Below are 19,292 nucleotides of genomic sequence, written 5' to 3'. Positions count from 1 at the left end.
GCGTGTTCATATTTGCTGTTCTGTATATACTTTGAGTCAACAACAGGAAATATAGGCTACTGAATTGTCTTTATCATCTGTTATTATGCCACATTAAGCGTTTTGCTGTATGGGAGGACAAGTGAAAGTTTGCGCATTGTGTTCATGGCCATCTGCTTGCCTTGTAGTACATTAAATAATAACTATATATCAAATTTGATCTTTTAATTGCACTTAATGTATCTTAATACATTAAGCCATGTTAAGTGTTTATGTTTTTCTACAGGAGGAAAACGCTTAACGAGAGACTTTGTGCATTGCGTTCATATTCTGCTGTTCTGTGGCCACGGATTTGCGGGTCTTGTCTTTTTCTTGCAGGACCCTGTATGTTATAGTACTAAATTAGTTTTAATCATTAAATCACCACAGCATCTTGTCTCCATTGGCAACACGCACGATTCGTGTCGATTGCAAGTGACGTCGCAGGTAGCGGAGAGTGCAAGTGGCGATTGCAAGTGACTTTGTAATTTAGTTTCTTTTGTCTTGTCTTCACCACCTGGCTACTGTTGTAAAATGTTGAGAGATTCAAACAAGAAGTAATCAATAAATAGAACAAAATAAAAAATAAAAAAGACTGCAAGTGACGTCACTAGCGGAAGTGCAAGTGTCTGAGAGTGCAAGCGCCAGCTGCAGCCAGACCCTTTTGAAGTAAACTGTATTTTAGTATAACTGTAAAAACATCCACCTTCAGGTAATAGTTCCTTTTGTTTGCTTTTTTTCCACTGGGTGCTTGAGTTTCTGCCCTTTACTAAATTAATCAGAAGTGCCCCTCTCAACAATTATGAACAACAATATTGTGGTCAATAAAATAAAATACATTTTAATTATAATTAATATGACAACATGAACAAAGCTGCAGGTTTTATTTTTATGCTTAAATGAAGCCTAGGTGCCACCTACAGTCCTATTATGTGAAGTGTAGGCCTGAAGGTTGACGTTTTTACAATTGTACTAAAAGACCTTTTACGTGATAAAAATAATTATCATTATGTGGACTAGTAGAGTGTGTACAGCAGGTTTTTCAATTTAGAGGTCTTAGAACGCCTGAAATATTGATATGAAAGGATTTGAAAGGTCAGGTTTAGAGGGTTAAAAAGTTAAAAAAATAAAATATTTTTTTAGAAAAAGAGACATTTTTTGTTGTCTTACAGAAGGAGGAAAACATGGAGCAGCAACAAGAGCAGAGAGGACTGTGTCGTTTTTAATTCTGCTCCATATTCCGCAATTTATTTGACCTAGAATGGGGTGTGTGATGTGAATGAGCTGCGCATATAGTGTATGTAGTAGTGCATAGCTCAGGAACAGAAAATGCTCTTCTGTGCTCTTCTATGTATTAGCTGATCTTTTAGCATGTGCACAGTGCATAGCTCAGGAACAGAAAATGCTCTTCTGTGCTCTTCTATCTATTAGCTGATCTTTTAGCATGTGCAGTTAAATCACTGCAGTTGGTCCCAGATGTGATGGCATGCACAGTCTTCAGTGCACGGGGGGTCTGTGATACCTAAAGAGAGCTGTGAGGTATCATTCACATTCATGTCAATGGTAGTTGCTCTGCTGACACATGACGCATGAGTGCGTGTTTTTATCTGAGCCATAAATGTGACCTCAGCTGTAGTCATCTTTTTGTGGTCGAGTCTTCTGTCACGGTGCGTAGGAGGGAAACGAGGTGATCACTTTCAAAACTTGACTTTTAATAAACAAGCCAAATGAAAAGGCACACTAACATAGGTAGCGCAGGAGACACACATGGAGTGAAGTTTAAGACTCAACAAGAAAACATGAGGCAGACTACACATTTATACTAAACTTAACGAGGGACAGACAGGTGCGAGGAATCAACTAATAATGAGACAACGAGAACAGGAAACCAAACCAAATATGGGCATAAGGAAACACGAGGGAGAACTAGAACTTGGTGAACAAAACACAAGAGACAGGAACACAGGCCTGACAGTAGTCTAACATTTCCGCAAATCTGCATCCAGGACAGATCATACTTAAGTACCAATGAGCAGGGCAGGGGGCTCTCCATTAGGGATCTTCTGATTTCTGTCTGTCACTCTGGCTTAACAAGTTACAGTTTTTGTGATTATAGGAAAAAAAATACACTTTTTGTTATTTGCTAGCAGGGTGAGCACTTAAAGGTATTATAATCACCCTGTATCCTCTGAGTAATTTACAGAACTGGCGAGTTTGTGTCCGTACGTTCACATTTGGCCGAGTGAATTTCTGAGCGATGTTAGGTCCTTAATGAATGAATAATTGAAAGTAAGGGATTTCCAGAATACTCAAATATCTAAATTAATAAACAATCGATATTTGTGATCAGCTTTTAATTAGAAACATTCCCTAAATTTAGTGATCACTTAAAATTGGAGTAAGATTGAAAACGGAGCTAGACTCAAATTTAAACTAATCCTGATAAATTCAGAAGCTCAAGTTAAAGACCGAATACGCATTAAACCTTCGACCAGGCCGCTGTATTCCGCTTTTTGGGCTGGCGGGTGGATCCTTACATGTGTGCCATTCAGGTTGAGTGGATTAGCACACACTACTGAAGTATGACGGAGGGAGAAGCAGATTGTCCTTTAGCACTCTTGCACCAAGTTTATTTGGGTGGAGGCCATTTGGTTTAAACAGTTGTCTTTGGCCCCAGAAAAGATTGAAGTTGTCGATGAAGTTGACTCCTTTTATATTGCAGGTACTTTTGTAGCCATGTATTCAGCCCAAGCAACTGTGAAAACATGTTAGTTCCCCTTGCTGGGAGTGGTCCGCTGATGAATGACTGAACTTGAAGTCTTCAAAGTGTTTCAAGGAGTTCACTGAAATCCCTCTTAAGGAGTTCTGACTGCTGTTTTCGAATATCATTCTTCCCCACATGGATGATGATTCGATTTGCAGTCTTGTGCTTCATCAGAATTTTCCGAAGTTCCCTGTTCACATCAGAAACGGTTGCTTGAGAATGATGAATGCCACTGTCTGCTCGGCCTTGAGCGCCTGTCAGTAGTGATGTTAGCTGCTGGCTGATACGATCCATGTTCAATCACATTTGGGGATTCCTCACCCACATTCATTAATGCTTCAAATCTGTTCTCAAGATGTATAGGGGGTTGTACAATTAGGGCTGTGATGGTGGCAGATTTTTACCACGCGGTGGTAATGGACCAACTCCTGCGGTGTTAATATATATGTAATTAATATTAATTATATATATATATGTAATAATATATATATATATATATATATATATACATTTTGAAACAAAAATAATAATAAATGAGGCTCAATCATCTATTAACAAACGTGTGTGTTTATTTAAGCACTTCCATCAGAGAATACGCAGCCTGCAAAACACTAAAATCAAAGAAATAATTCCGTTAAACAAGAAAGTAGCCTAAATAAGAAAGTTAAATACACCCTGTCTACCGGACACGAGCGGTGCGGTGCGGTGCGTGGCGCGACACGACACAACACGACAAAATACTGTAGAACTCATTATAATCAGTGATGCTACACTGGATGCGGCGCGACACGACATGACAAATCCCGACAGTAAACTGCCTCGTCCTATTTATGAGGTTCTGACACAGAGTTCAAATGTCCTGTGTAGACTCTAGACAGACTAAACCTTTTGCGACGCGGCAGTGTCGCGAGTCCGGTGTAGACACGGTTCACTGTTCCGCCGCCAAGCAAGCAGGTGCATTAACTCCTCGTCTGCACGCGCTCTCTTTGAAATAGGAATCATTGCCACATTTCTTGTTAACATCTTTAATTTATCTCGGTCTCGTGTGTATTTGTCCAGTTTGGAGAAAGCCTCACCAAACCTGACAAGCCAGGCGTTTGCGATCACGGGAACTTGAAGACACTTGTACAAACACGGATGGGTGACATGAATAGAGATGGCTCCAGATCGGCGATGTTGTATTTGGTTTCCCAACAAGGTCCATCGCCCAACACAAAATTAATTTACTGAATGCATAAACTGTATTTTCCTGAGCTCAAACCTGCCAATCTAAAAGAAACGCTGTGTATGGCGTTTGAGGTCATTTGTGAATTATCATAGACTTATAGTCTAAATAAAACAATCTGCAACTATTACTGTTATTACACTTGTATACAAAAGTTCGTATTATGCTTGTTATAGAGTGCGTGACGTCACGTGCACTACCGCTGGGTGGCGGTAGACAAAGTTTGCAAGCCTTGTCATAGCCATATCTGGGTAGAGGATGCTACCGCAGCAATATGAGATAGAGGAACAATTCAAAATTGATCGACACACTAATCAATGACACAAACACGGAGCGAGACCCAAAGGCACTCGAGACATCAGATTGTCTTGAGTGCCTTTGGGTCTCACTCCCTGTTTGTGCCATCGATTAGTGTGTCGATCAGCAGTGTTGGGGAAAGTTACTTTTAAAAGTAATGCATTACAATATTGCGTTACTCCACAAAAAAGTAACTAATTACGTTACTTAGTTACTTTGTATGGAAAGTAATGTGTTACGTTACTTTTGCGTTACTTTTTAAATCTGGACATGGCTTGCTTGTTTGTTTTTAAAATAAAAAAGTTCTATTTTTGGCAAATTACTTTTTATAGAAAGTAATTCGTTACGTTACTTTTTAAATCTGGAGAGGGCTTGCTTGTTTGTTTTTAAAATAAAAAAGTTCTATTTTTGGCAAATATAAAAGCCTTTTCACACCAAAAGCGAAATAAATATGCCTCAGGCTGAAGGAAATGTAAATTCTAAAATGTAAAATGTAAAAAAAAAAACGTCTGTACAGTAGAATGCAGAAGAAGAAATGTCAACACTCTTCAGCAATAAAAAAACACACAAATGTTTGTCTAGTAGTTACTTGAAAAAAGTACTCTGATTACGTAACTCGCGTTACTTGTAATGCGTTACCCCCAACACTGTCGATCAGTTTCGACTTGTTCCTCTACACTTGATATAAACTGTTGAGCTTCACAGGACTCACCGGCTATATGCTGAGAGGATCCGTGATAACGGTCTGCTGTGTGTTCCACCTGTTTTGGAAGTCCATCAAGTAACTTCGTTTCAAGAACCGCAATCCTTTGTAGAAGTCTGTGGCAGTTCATGCAGCAAGTAGATTCCACTAGAGGCATTTTCTTTCTCGTCTGTTTGAACGTCTCAACATCTGTTTTGAACGTTTTCACGTCTCCGGAATGTAAGCTGCTGGCAGTGGGAGGCAAAAAATCCTCTCTTTCGTAGTATTATTCCACTCCCAAAAAGTTTTTGATCTGCTGAAGTTAAAATCTTAGAAAAATCTGAGAAAAGTACAGAAACAGGGAGCAAAGCGCAGAGTAGTAAGCAAGAACATCTGAATGTTAGCGAAGCCGGAATCCCAAATTGCTCAATATCTTGAGCATACAGAACATAACTCCACGACACGTTAAACATAATCCCAGATTTGTTAATGTGTAAATGTCTGACCAAACAATTAAAATGTTAATTATGCAAGAAAACCTTGTGCTTTGGTCATTATTTCATTTATTTAATGAGTAGAGTAGGCACACATTTTAATAAAGCCAAATCAGTTTTTTTACATAAGACATAACACATGATAAGACTCTTTTTCGACCACCTGCTGGCGTATTTATGTAATATGAAGTAATGGTTACTGAACAAATCATTGAACGAATCTGAATGAATCATTTTGGTGAACAAACTGAAAATGAACGATTCTCTTAGATCCACTGCAGTCACAGTGCTGTCCATGATGGTGAGTGGGGGGAGTGCAAGGGGGTTTCTCCTGAAGTACACGGTCATCTCCACAGTTTTAAGCGTGTTGAGCTCCAGGTTGTTAATGGCGCTTTTCCACTGTGTGGTACGACTCGGCTCGGTACGGCTGTGTGGGGTGTTTTTTCAAACCTGCAACACAACTCGTTCAGTTCGTCTGCCAGTTGTTGATTCTCCACAGTGCTGGGGGATGGTGTCTTGTAGTTGGTGATCTCTTTCAGACTTTTCCACACTGATGATGAGTCACTGGAAGAGAATTGAATCCTTATTTTTTCAGAATAATTCCTCTTTGCCACTCTGATCTCCTTTTCCAGTGTGTATTTAGCCTGAAAGAATAAAAATTTACACCACTAATGGGTGACCTATAAACGAGACTCCAGTATATAACCAGCATCAAGTAAACAATATAATTCTTATTCTCAGTGATTATTGATTAAAGATGAATCAAAAAGATTGAAAAATGAGCACAACCACCAGTTAGGTGGCGATATGCACTATGTAAATGGCCTGTGAGCAGAAAAAGAAGAAAATAGCAGTATGGCACGCATTTTCTTAGTGTCCATTTCCATAGTGACTCGTCAATTCGTCGCTCTGTTGAGAATGTCTTGTGTGTTAACCAAGAACATACTCTGAGTTGACTGAACTTACTCCCGGACATGTTTTTGAAACCAACATACCTCAAGTAAGCAAAGTTTTGGTTAATCAACCGAGAGCTCAGGTATAGTTAAGGTAAGTTAACCTTGCTTTCTGGAATACCCCCCAGGTCAACATACAACAAGATTACACTTAAAAAAAATATATACTGTACATCAGTCATTAAACAATAGCAAAATTACACTATACATACACTAAAGACATTTCTCAATACCCAACACATAACCCATATACCAGGGTTCCTCAATAGGTGGCCCGCGGCCACATCTGGCCCATGAGAGAAAAATGTTTGACCCACGCTAATTTCAAATAGTGTGGCATGAAAATTCAAACGCAGCATCAGAAAGCGACATTAAACTGACATCGTGTCTACACCGGACGCGAGCGGCGCGACGCAACAAAATACAATAGAACCCATTCTAATCAGTGATGCTGTCTACAGTGGATGTGGTGCGGCACGACACGACAAATCCCCGAAAGTAAACTGCTGACTCGTTCTATTTATGAAGTACTGACACAAAGTTAAAATGATTTGCAGTGCTTTGTCGCATCCAGTGTAGACATGATGTGACAGCAAAAAACATGGTGAGTGTGAAGAAAAGAAAAGTGGACACGGAAAATAGATGATGTTTGCTTTAATTTATTTTCAGATCTGAGGTAAAATATTTATTGTTGCTTTCAGTATGGCTATAAAGATCATGCAAAATAATATTTAAACTCACATTAGACACTTTTAACATTGAATAAAGCACATTGTCATTAGGCTACCTGAGATTATCATTGTCATAGTTTGTATGTTGTTTCAGCTGCAACATTGCAGAAAATAAAAAAAACGTCTAATATAGAATCCAGTGCCGCTGTCGCGGGTGTTTAGGACAAAAACTACATGGAAAGGAAGAACTTTTTATCACGTCACGTCAAGTCTGGTTGGGACATGGTTTTACAGTTTGATCCCCCCCGAAAAATCTAAGTATAAAAATATTAATGCTAATAGATCTAATAATTGAATCTGCAATTAGGGAAAGTGGAGAGACGAGATCTAAATGAGCAGGAACAGTTGGCCTGCATGGCAGACATGGAGATCCAGATTTTTTGTTTGTTCATTTGTTTTTAATATCCAACAGGCAAAGTTCTTTAGTTTTCTGTATCTAAATGCAAAAATGTTCATATTTGTTTGGATAAAACATATGAATATTTATCATAATTTATTTATCTTGTGACTATTTAAACAAAAACAACAATATATAGGGGATCCACGGGGAAAACAAAACAAAACACTGAACAAAACGCGGAAAACAAACGGAGGGGTAAACGCAAATAAAGTTTTTGTAGGTCGGGTCTTCTGTCACGAGTGCCTACTGTGTAGGAGCCAAGGGCATAAATTTCGTCTAATAGTTGGGGGGGACAATAAACATAAAAGTTCACAAGAGCAAATTTTGAAGGGGACACAAATAATGCATCTAAAATTGTACTTATAAGGATATTTATACACAGAGGAAAACCTTACTACTTTTAGTTCAGCGGGGAGAAATTAGAAAACTTCAAGCTGTTGTGGTCGCGTTGCGACAGCGGTCGTGTCCGTTGTAGACGTTACTATCCGTCACAGTGTTGCCAAGTCCGCGGTTTTCTTGTGGAATTGGGATGCTTTATCACTGTTGCCACGGGTTGTTTTTCATGTCTGCGAGTTGAAGCAATCCCAATAACGTGAACCCCCTCCGGAACGCGATTTTTACCGGGGGATCCCCTCGAAACGCAATTTGTTTGGGCTAGTTTTGAGTAGCAATTGGCCGGTTTTTGTTGTAAAAACCTGGCAACCCTTTCCATCAAGCAGGTAACGTTATTATTGCTAACATAGCGACTCATCGAAAAAAATATATTGGCATCATCTGTATTAAAGAGAAAATAATCACATCATCCGATGTTTAAGTTAATAAAATAGCCTTGGCAGCCTTACTTACTGGAGTTATTATTGGAGCAATATTGACTTTGTTCTCTCTCACCGGACTTGTGTGTGTAGGTGATGTAAAAGCAGTGGTGGAGGTAACGAATTACAACTACTCACGTTACTGTAATTAAGTAGTGTTTTCGGGTACTTGTACTTTTTTGAGTATGTTTTTAAAGCTGTACTTTTACTTGTACTTAAGTACAAATTAAGCAAAATAATCTACCTCGTTACTTTTAAATCATAGTTCGTTACTGAGTACGCCAACAATCTGAATTGATATTCAAACATTTGACGGCACTTCAGTAGTCAATAAAGACATCCGATCGTGAAGGGACCAAAAGCCCTGATATCTGAAGCGGGAAAAGCCGCCGCTGCAGCAGGTGAAGAGCTGATCAGACAGCGAGGGAGCTCAGCGTAATTTATGGACTCAAAGTTTGGAGAAACAAACTACATGGTAGTGTTATCATAAATATCTATATATTGATACCGATATTGAAATATCTGACACGGTCCCATTACTCATTTTCCACAGTATCTACCGAATATACACCGATACAAGCTGCGTCTCTCTCTCTCCTCTCCGACAGCGAGTTTGACACGCATTCGCCTCCTGTCGATTACAGAGTCTGAATGTCTACGCGGGATTGGATGTATTCTGCATAATTTTAATCATTCCCGCACAAATGTGGCTAGCGCTTTATTGTAACATGACCACACAATCATGTAATCGCAGAAAACTAGATGCGAGCTCTCAAATAGGCCTAACTTATACAAATGAACTGCCTGTCCTCTCACTCCGATATTGCTTGTGCGCACTCAGACTGTGTGCAATCGCGACCTCTCCGTGCTTTTAAACTAGAAATTATTTATATTTGCTCCTGGATTAAACTTTGTCAAAAGTTATCAACCATTCAGAACAGATCCACGACTGACCGATGAAAATGCTACTGGAAATTTGATTGGCTGTAAGTAAAATGCACCAGAAAGTCTTTCAACAATCAAAGATGGAACTTTAATTTCTTTACAATGTAAGTTTATGCTAGAAATGTTTTGGAATGGGATATTTGTCTGATTTGTACATATAAATATCCTAGTCTGCCTAACTGTATCACTACATTGTACAGTCATTACAGGTCAAAGCCATCTGATGTTCTATTTATCTAAATAAATAGGCCTAATATACTGTGTATGGCTCTTAAATCACTGCTTATAAAAGTTCAGTGTTGTCATATTTTGAATACCTCAAACTGAAGTGAGGTCATTTGTTTTATAATTTTATTACTGACTGTGTAATTGTCTTTTTTTTTTGTAAATTCAATTCAGTTTGAAATCAAATTTGAAATCAAGCTTCCTTGTGCTGTAAGCTTTTGCAAGTTACCCTATTTTAAAGACACAAATACACAGAATGAGCAAATGTTTAAGATTGAGATTTTTGTAATGTAATTGATCAATATGTATATGTTTGTAAATAAAATATATTTTATAATATTTAAAATATAAAACATTGTTATTTACAATGCACAGCGTGGTTTAATCATATTTTTAGGGGGGACAACCCTCAGATGGGGGTGGGAGGGTCCTGCCCCCATTCCTATAGAACAGTCTTTATTAATCTAAACATAATAATTAGTTATGCGTTTAGCAGACAGTTTTATCCAAAGCAATTAACAGTGCATTCAGGCTACACATTATTTTACCAGTATGTGTATTCCCTGGGAATCGAACCTACGACCTTTTGCACTGCTAACACAATGCTCTACCACTGAGCCACAGGAACACTAACATAGGGCAGGCAGGAACACACGTTTAAGACGCTTAAGACCCGACAAGGAAACATGGGGCAGCCTACACTTTAAATACTAAACTTAACGAGGGATAATTAACGAACACAGGTGAATCAAATGAAGCAATAGACAAGGGAGAAAACTAGATAACGGAGCACATGGGGAGAAAAATATACACAGGCATGACAGGCGTGACAGGAGCAGTGCTGGCATGCCAACTGCATGGAAATGATGGCAGATTTTCTGGTGCTCAGCGCCTTCCTGCCAGAACAGAAGGGGTATCATGACTTGGTCCACTCAGACAACATGTCAGCGGAAGCCTACATAAACCAAGTAGGATTCAGATTGCGACCTTTGTTGGTGAGGTTCACTAAAGGCAGTGCAGGTGCAGGGCAAATTTAATGTCTTTGGTTGAGAGAGCAGACAAGTTGATTGATAGAGTGGTGTGGGGAATGGAGACTCCATCCCTAGACGGGTCAAATGATTTGGAACATCTTCGGCAGGGTAGAGGTCGACCTCTTCGCCTCAGAAGACAACTCTCACTGCTCAATATTTTTCCCCAAAGGAAAAGGTTGTGCTAGCCCACAAGCTTGTGCCTGTATGCCTTCCCTGGTCGCTTTGGTCCCTCAAGTCGTCCCTCAAGAAATGTACCCAACTAAACATGTGATTAGGGCCCATACAGATGAAGGAGATTCAGAAGAGTCGAAGACTCTTGTTCTCTTTTCATTTGTGTTTTGAAAACTGTGTGTTCTGCTGCTAATGCCAGTGACCACAGGACATGTTCAGAGGTCTTATGGGGTCAATGCCTCCCTGCCTAAAATTCATTATTTTCCTAAATTCTGCTAACAATACCTCATAATGACAGCATGAAAGAAGTTTTTGAAATCTTTGCAAATGTATTAAAAAAAAAAAAAAAAAGTACATAAGTATTCACAGCCTTTGCTCAATACTTTGTTGAAGCACCTTTGGCACCAATTACAGCCTCAAGTCTTTTTGAGTATTATGCTACAAGCTTGGCACACCTATTTTTGGGCAGTTTCTCCCATTCTTCTTTGCAGTACCTCTCAAGCTCCATCAGGTTGAATGGGGAGTGTTGGTGCACAGCCATTTTCAGATCTCTCCAGAGATGTTCAATCGGGTCCAAGTCTGGGCTCTGGTTGGGCCACTCAAGGACATTCACGGAGTTGTCCCATAGCCACTCCTTCTTAGGGTCGTTGTCTTGTTGAAAGATGAACCGTCGCCCCGGTCTGAGGTCCAGAGCGCTCTGGAGCAGGTTTTCATTCATTCTTTCAGAGTGACCATCAGGTTCTTGGTCACCTCCCTGACTAAGGCCCTTCACCCCCAATCGCTCAGTTTGGCCGGATGGTCCACTCTAGGAAGAGTCTTGGTGGTTCCAAACTTCTTCCATTTATGGATGATGAAGGCCACTGTGCTCATTGGGACCTTCAATGCTGCAGACATTTTTCTGTACCCTTTCCCAGATTTGTGCCTTGATACAACCCTGTCTCGGCGGTCTACAGACAGTTCCTTGGACTTCATGGCTTGGTTTGTGCTCTGACATGCACTGTTAGCTGTGGGACCTTATATAGACAGGTGTGTGCCTTTTCAAATCATGTCCAATCAACTGAATTTACCACAGGTGGACTCCAATCAAGTTGTAGAAACATATCAAGGATGATCACTGAAAAAAGGATGCACCTGAGCTCAATTTTGAGTGTCATTGCAAAGGCTGTGAATACTTATGTACATGTGATTTTATCGATTTAAAGACTTCAAACAAACTTCTTTCACATTGTAATTATGGTGTATTGTTTGGAAGATTTTGAGGAAAATAATTCATTTAATCCATTTTGGAATAAGGCTGTAACATAACAAAATGTGGAAAAAGTGAAATGCTGTGAATACTTTCCGGATGCGCTGTACTTTAGATTACAGCTGGGGAAGCTCAACATTAGGGACTCCAGGAGAGCTGGATGTAGGAGATGCCCTACAACATAACCAAAACTTTTCTGTTTCCAAAGATATACATTGTTATTCTTTACATTATACATGTCACATATCAGTACCAAATACCACAAGGTACCATAGTATACCAAGGTACCATCTGATACCATCACTATACTATGGTACTGTCACGGTACTCTTTTCTGTATTAACCATATATAAACACTTTTTTATTTTGACCTTTATTGATATATCTATATAATAAGATTCTTGCCTTCTGCAATACTCATGTTAATGCACATACACCTTATGTGTACCAAATGTACAGAGGTATATTTGCATACTCACAAGTGTTCACTACTGCAGATAAATGTTGAATGTAAAGTGTCATGAAACCCCTTATCATCACGCATTACTCACCACAGATTTAAAAACTATGATTGAAGTAGGTGTCGAAAGTTGTGGAGGGGGAGAGATCTGATCTGTTCTAATTGATTCTGTATGATTTGGCAAACCAGTTCCATGGATTCACTGATTAATTGAACTGTGAACTGGTTTGCCAAATCAAAATAATTAAATAATATTGCTGATTTTCTCCATCACTACTGTACCCTTCATTAAGACATTGAACTAACCCTATTGTTGGTTGTTCCAGGGAAAATGTTCTTGTAGTAAGTGTACCGTAAACTGCTTATGGTAAAAAAAAATCCTGGTAACAATTTTTATGAAGCCCATATTTATGATACACTATAAGGGTATTCTTAAGGCATTATAATGAATGCATAATGCATTATAAAAAACCTTATAATATGTTATATCACCTTATAAATAATCATAACAGCAATTATAATGCATTATAATGCTTACGCATTTGTGGTTATAACTTTTAAGATTATGATTATTTATAACACACAATGAACACCACATTAAATCTACTTTTACATTTATAATGGACTATATATATCTTGACATTGTTTATTTAAGATCTGCACAGGATCTTACTCCACATCTAACCACTTACAAGATGTAGTGTTATTTGTGAGGCTAATATTAATTTTGATGTGAGCTAGTTAATAATTTCACCTGAAAAAAATGCAATCTTTATATGTTAGGTTACATTTTATTTTGATGGTCCCCTTAGTCTATTGACTATAAGCTACTTTGCAACTACATGTCAACTAACTCTCAGAGTATTAGTAGGCTTAGGTTAAGGTTAGGGTTGGTAGAGTGTTGACGTACTTGCAAAGTTACTTATAGTGAGTTTGTCTGTTGGGGAACCATCAAAATAAAGTGTTAGCATATATTTAGCAGACATACTACTAATACTCCAATTATTGCTAGTTGACATGTAGTTGCAGAGTTACTTATCAACAACTGTCTAAAGGGTACCATCAAAATAATCAAACTGATATTACAATAATAATTGTTCAAAGCAAATGTGTCATATTACACATTCATCTGATATGATATCTGATCTTATGGCTGTTTGAGAAAAAAACATTATTATTATTATTATTATTATTATTATTATATTATAGGTGGTCTTTGATTGCTTTAAGTAAAGTAGCATAAGAAAGATGGCAAGATATGAGACATATAATGCATTATAACTATGAGAAATGTAATCCATTGTAACTTAAGTGGATGCAACATGTTCACTGTTATGAATCATCATACTCTTAAAAGATATAACCATCATATACATCAAAACTGTTCTTATGAATGTTAATATGATGATATAACATCTTATAAGGTTTTTTATAATGCATTATGCATTCATTATAATGCCATAAAAATACCCTTATAATGTATTATAAATATGGGCTTTATAGAATCTTCAGTCTGCGGTTCTGTTAGATTCTGAGAAGATGAGGATGTGAGCTAGAACGCTTCTGCAACCCGCTAAGTTCGCGCCAGGCTTCGGCCTTGACTTTCCATTTCACCAAAGATCCTCTGGCTCAACCTGGTTCTTTTTCATCAACCAATTTCAGCAAAGATCAACTTGAGCCTTCAGATTCCATCAGGACTCTGTCAGACAGACAAGTCGTGCAAGTATCAAACTCTATGTAGTTAATAAAGTCTTACTTGTATCACACTTGACGTTGTTCTTTGCTCATAACTGGATTTAATTCAGATAACAGAATTTACAAGAATGCAGTATTATCCACTGCACTGCAACATGGTCACATATCAACAGCAAAAATGTAAAAACATGATTACACAAAAATGAAGTGCTTATTAACTGATCACCATCCTGTGCACTTGTCACCATATAGAATGCATTGTCCTCTAGTGGGAGGACATAAAATGTAAAGACAAAAACTGTTTACTGTTATTGTTTCACCTCAGTCTTTGTCTTTTTTACATGTACTTTTACCTGCAATTTTGTAACTTTGTATTAACTGCACATGTATTGATATTTTAGAGCTACAGGGGAAATGGACTTTTTGTCCTTTTAGGAGGCCTTTGTATACATTGCATGGGAAAAAACAGCATCTCAGATATTGACAGTGTGAAACTGAAATTTCAAACTGTGGTCTATGAATTAGAGACCTACATGTGATTCATGTTCATCCGTCATTAGATGTATTTATCCAAGCTCGCAATAGCTTGCTCTTTTGAGTATTGGCTCCATACATATGCAATTTCATGCCACCTGTGCAATTTTTTCTCAAAGTATTCTGCTACATCTTCCTAAAATCTGCACACAAACCACTTCCAGTAACACAGCTCAGAGAAGTCAGGGGTGATGCTCCATGTTGCATAAACATTTCCTGCTTTTCTGTATTCATTGCATTTAATCCACTGACCTGTATAGAACATTTGACCAGTTATCACTAAAGATGTGCAAAAATCTGCACTGAGACACTCTGTTCCCTCATAACAGCACCCAGTGAGACCATTCACTCGATGGAAAGGAACACTGTGATCTCCAGAATGGTTTTCTACAGTGTTGGTGCAGGTGGCTGCACAGAACGGACACTGAACCCAGCAGCACTGACAGAGATGATCAATCAGAATCTCATCTGGTCTGTCCTTCTCTTCCAGATTGACTGGAAATGTCTTTGTGCTGAATTTATCTTGCATTTCTAATGATACTGAATCAAGTTCTACACTTATCACATCTTCTAGGAGGTTGAAATCATCCACACCTTCATGACTCACTCCACTGAGGTCCTTTACAGAGAATATCAGCACATCTGAAAGCTGCAGTGCGAAAATTTCCAACCACTTCTGAACATCTTTGCTGGTCGTGTTGACCACTGTAGTCGCTCTATGAACCGCGTCCATGATCTTCTGGTGGAGTTGTTCTGTTTTCTCGTTCATCTTGGGGCAAACACTGACTTCAAACTTATCAGTGATGTACTGACTGACTTCATCTCTGATAAAACTCTTTAAGTGATCTCTGGGATTATTAAAGTATGTAATGTACTTGCCAAAATCCTCCTGTTCTGCCAGGCTCTTGAGGATGTGCTTCTCTAGTTTAGATCTGTTTCCATTTAGTGATTCACAGTTTGTTTTAATTTCATTAGTCAAATCTCTGGCAGTATCTTTGTAGACACTCTTTTGAATGGGCTCTTTCAGTTTCTGACAGATGATCTCACCAAAAATGGCAGCTGATGTTGCACCTTGACAGTATTTCTGGAAAATACTATAGTACTCTTTGCTTTTCAGTTCAAAATAGAAAACAGGATCATTGGCTTCCCTGAACCTTCTGTGTTGGTCAGTAATTACCTTGTTTTCTCTCTTACAGATAGAAATGACCAAATCCATAGAAAATTCCTTTGTGAACACATAGTTCCTCAAACCTTGCTCATAATCCATTACTCTTGCTTTGATATAACCTGCAAGTTCCTGAGTGTAGGTTTTGTTGTAGCCCATCTTTGTAATGTTATATGACATGATCATATTGTCTGCATGTTGAGCAATGTCATTGACTAAGGCTCTAATTTGGGTTTCATCCTCTGTAGACAAAGTGTAATCAAACTTCACTTTATCTGGTTTGATGGCATTTTCAGCATGTCCTGTAATTAGACTGGATTTATTTAACTGCACATAATCTGCATAACTTCACACAGAGAAAATATCCCTGTTCTCTGTCCAGGCATCTGAGGGGACACTTTTATAGATATCACTGAGGAGTTGTTTCATGTCTTTTAAAACATCAATCTCTTTGACTGGAGGAGTTTCTCTGTTTAATCATATTAACACACTTTTTCCAAAAGGTATCAAACTCTTTTTTCAGGATTTCTTCATCATTTGCTTTGTCTTTGAGTTTTATTGCAAGTTCTTTGCTCTTTTCCAAGAGAGTATTTTCATGGCGTGTCCTTTGAGCTTAAATTTTTTTCTTTATATCTCGCTGCTGAAGAATCTCATTTAATTTCTTTTTTTGTTTCTCTCACAGTGCTTTCCCTTAGCTCTTTGATTTTGATGTCAAACAATGCTTTCCACTGTATCAGTGTATCTTTATCTTTGTCTTTCTCAAAAAATTCTGACATTAATCTTTCCACTTCTCCACTTTTCTCTTTTAGATTTTCTTGAAGGTCACTTTCTGAAACTTCATCAATTGTTTCATTTTCTATGTTGTTGTAGAGTTTGTTCTCTATATCCAGCATGGTTCTGCGGAGACTCCAGGACCACTTGCTGTATTCTGTTTCCAGTTTTCGATATGTTGCAATTTCCAGATAATTTCTGAAGCTAAACACAAATCGTTCATTCAGTAAAGCCTCCCAGAGATCATTTATACGATCCTTTAGGCATGTCAGCTTGAAGCCATCTGATTTTGAGGGATGGCTAAAAATCATTGTTTTTAGCTCTTGGATGTTTTCACAGTATGATGGGTTTGGTGGTGCTATTGGTGGGCTGCCCTCCCACAGCTGTGCAAAATATTTCACATCTTTCCGAATATCAAAAGTAATAACATCACTGAAGCATTCTGCATCACAGACTTCATCTTTAGCAGCAAGTTTTGTCATTTCATCCAGTGTCTCCTGCAGTCGTCTCCTTCCCTCCATGTTTTTCTCTCCAGCTGTGACTTCTGAAACGTTCTGATGAACAAACATGCAGCTGGGAGACAGATTAACCTTCTTCATTCTCATAAAGGCCTGAACAACGATCTGAAGAATGTCCTGCAACTCTGATGGGTTTTCTCCAAAGATATTAATCAATGTTAGATTACCAAGACCAACAACTAATGTGGCCATTTCATTGTCCTGATGTCTTGCTAACCTTCCAGATAATTTTAGTGCATGAAGTCCCTCAGTATCAACAACAAGAATATAGTCAAAGTTAAGCTGTGTTTTCATCTCCTCTGAAACACTGACCAGCTGCATGAAAGCTCCTCTGGTGCACTGCCAGCACTGACGGCAAACTGAGTCCAAACATGGCGTTCAGCATAGTGGATTTCCCAGAGCTCTGGATCCCTAAAATTGACAGCACAAACACTGTCTTGTCTCCCAGTTTCTGGATGAGTTCATGTAGAACAGCAGTAACCCAGACCACAGGAACATGAGCAGCATCTCCATCCATCAGCTCCAGTGGAAATCCAGAGATCATCATCTCTGCTGCAAGACTCGGGAGAGAAGAAAAATCACACGGCAGACCTTCCTTGTTCTTATTCACTGATTTACATGATTCATAGATCTGACCGATCTCCCTCAGGATGTGCTCCAAGCCAAAGGTTGCAGCTTGAAGCTCTTTTGATATCTTATCAAGTTCTATTTGTTCATTTGTCAAATTTGTTTCCATCTGTTGTTCAGTTATTTCATTTTTCTCTTTCAGGTTTAAGACTTGTGATCACTTTTCATCATAATTGTGATTCAGAGCAGAAACGTCAGCCGAGGTGTATTCATCCAGGAGGATTGTGAGCCATTTCAGAAAAAATATCTTCTCACTTGGAGATTGTGAATTCATTTCTGTAATAAACAACTTCATGAAGTCACCAATGTCCAACACATGCTGGTCTTCACGGATTTTCTTCATGTCTTGTTTTATTACATTTATTTCAATTTCTATTTCATTTCCCTGAAATCGATGTAGTTCTTTGTTCTTTTCACACCACTGATGCCACAGTTTCCCCTGACAGGGCAGAAATGATTCTTTAATTTCTGTCAGATATTTATCCTTCAGTAAACCCATCATATGATGGGCTGCTTTTTTTCCTTTTCTGCAGTCATGGTCATGATCCTCATCTACTCTAATGCCTGACTGTTTGGACACATCTTCAAGTTTGAAAACAGAAGATGATTCTGACAATGAGAGGCATTTATTTATAGTTTGTATGAGTTCTTCAGATACATCTGACTGATTTCTGTCTTTTAATCCAATTTTGTATTTCCATTTTCTTGTCTCGATTACACTATATTCATCCTCTGTAAAAAGACAAATAAGTGGCTTTCTGTCCTTGTACAGGTTTTGCATCTGTGCTGCACTCTTGTCATTTCTGTCAAGTTGTGGTAGAACAACAACATTGACTGATGCCATTTCAGTGAGGATCTGCAGCTGTTTCTCATTGTCTCCTGCATCACCATGAAGGTTACAGAAAGCAACACACTGTCCTCTAGGGGTCGCTATGGGGAACGCCTCGTCGTGACCCGTGTCTGAAGCATACATTGAAAAAACACCAACAACACGTTGGCCAGCGACAGCCATGACGTCACTACCAGTGCGACTATAGTATAAATAGGCTCCGGGAGAACATGTCATCCACTTCTTCGTCTGAAGCTTGCGTCCGAAGCATGGCAGGAAGCCTAGAGGACGCAGTGTCTCGTTCCCTACTCAGGGAACCATGGTTACATAAGTAACCTGAGACGTTCCCTTTCAAGGGAACTTCGAACTGCATCCTCTAGGGGTCGCTATGGGGAACGGTATACCCATGCCGCCATGCTGAGGGGAGTGCGGGCCAGAACCATGGCGAGCATTAAGTACCAACTTTACCATTTTCATGGGAGTTGCCCCTGGGACGTTAGACGGCTGTATGTGACTTTATCCCCTATGGCCTAAGGCCTAGGCTACATACCCAAACTTACCTGTTAGGGCCAGACTCCTGGGCCCGGGGTAGAGCTCGAGGCTTGGAATCATAAATAGATTCCTTTAAGGGGATACGACCAAGAGCCTAGTATCATATTAAGTCTTGGCCTGTCACACAGGGGCTACCGCTTGCTCTTG

The 19,292-nt window shown here is 38.9% G+C and overlaps 1 protein-coding gene across 1 annotated transcript in view; it reads right to left on the bottom strand.

Annotated features, from left to right (window-relative positions):
• Positions 1-16,623: 16,623 nt before the first annotated feature.
• Positions 16,624-19,292, bottom strand: part of LOC107691196 (uncharacterized) — a 9,380-nt gene continuing 6,711 nt past the window's right edge. Inside the window, exon 4 of the mRNA XM_016489693.1 lies at positions 16,624-16,650. Within this exon, the coding sequence (XP_016345179.1) occupies positions 16,624-16,650 (27 nt within the window). The remainder of the gene's footprint in view (positions 16,651-19,292) is intronic.

Source organism: Sinocyclocheilus anshuiensis, unplaced genomic scaffold (genome assembly GCF_001515605.1).
Source record: "Sinocyclocheilus anshuiensis isolate Anshui unplaced genomic scaffold, SAMN03320099.WGS_v1.1 scaffold338, whole genome shotgun sequence".
Taxonomy (NCBI): Eukaryota; Metazoa; Chordata; class Actinopteri; order Cypriniformes; family Cyprinidae; genus Sinocyclocheilus; species Sinocyclocheilus anshuiensis.
This window is presented reverse-complemented; position numbering and strand designations above follow the sequence as displayed.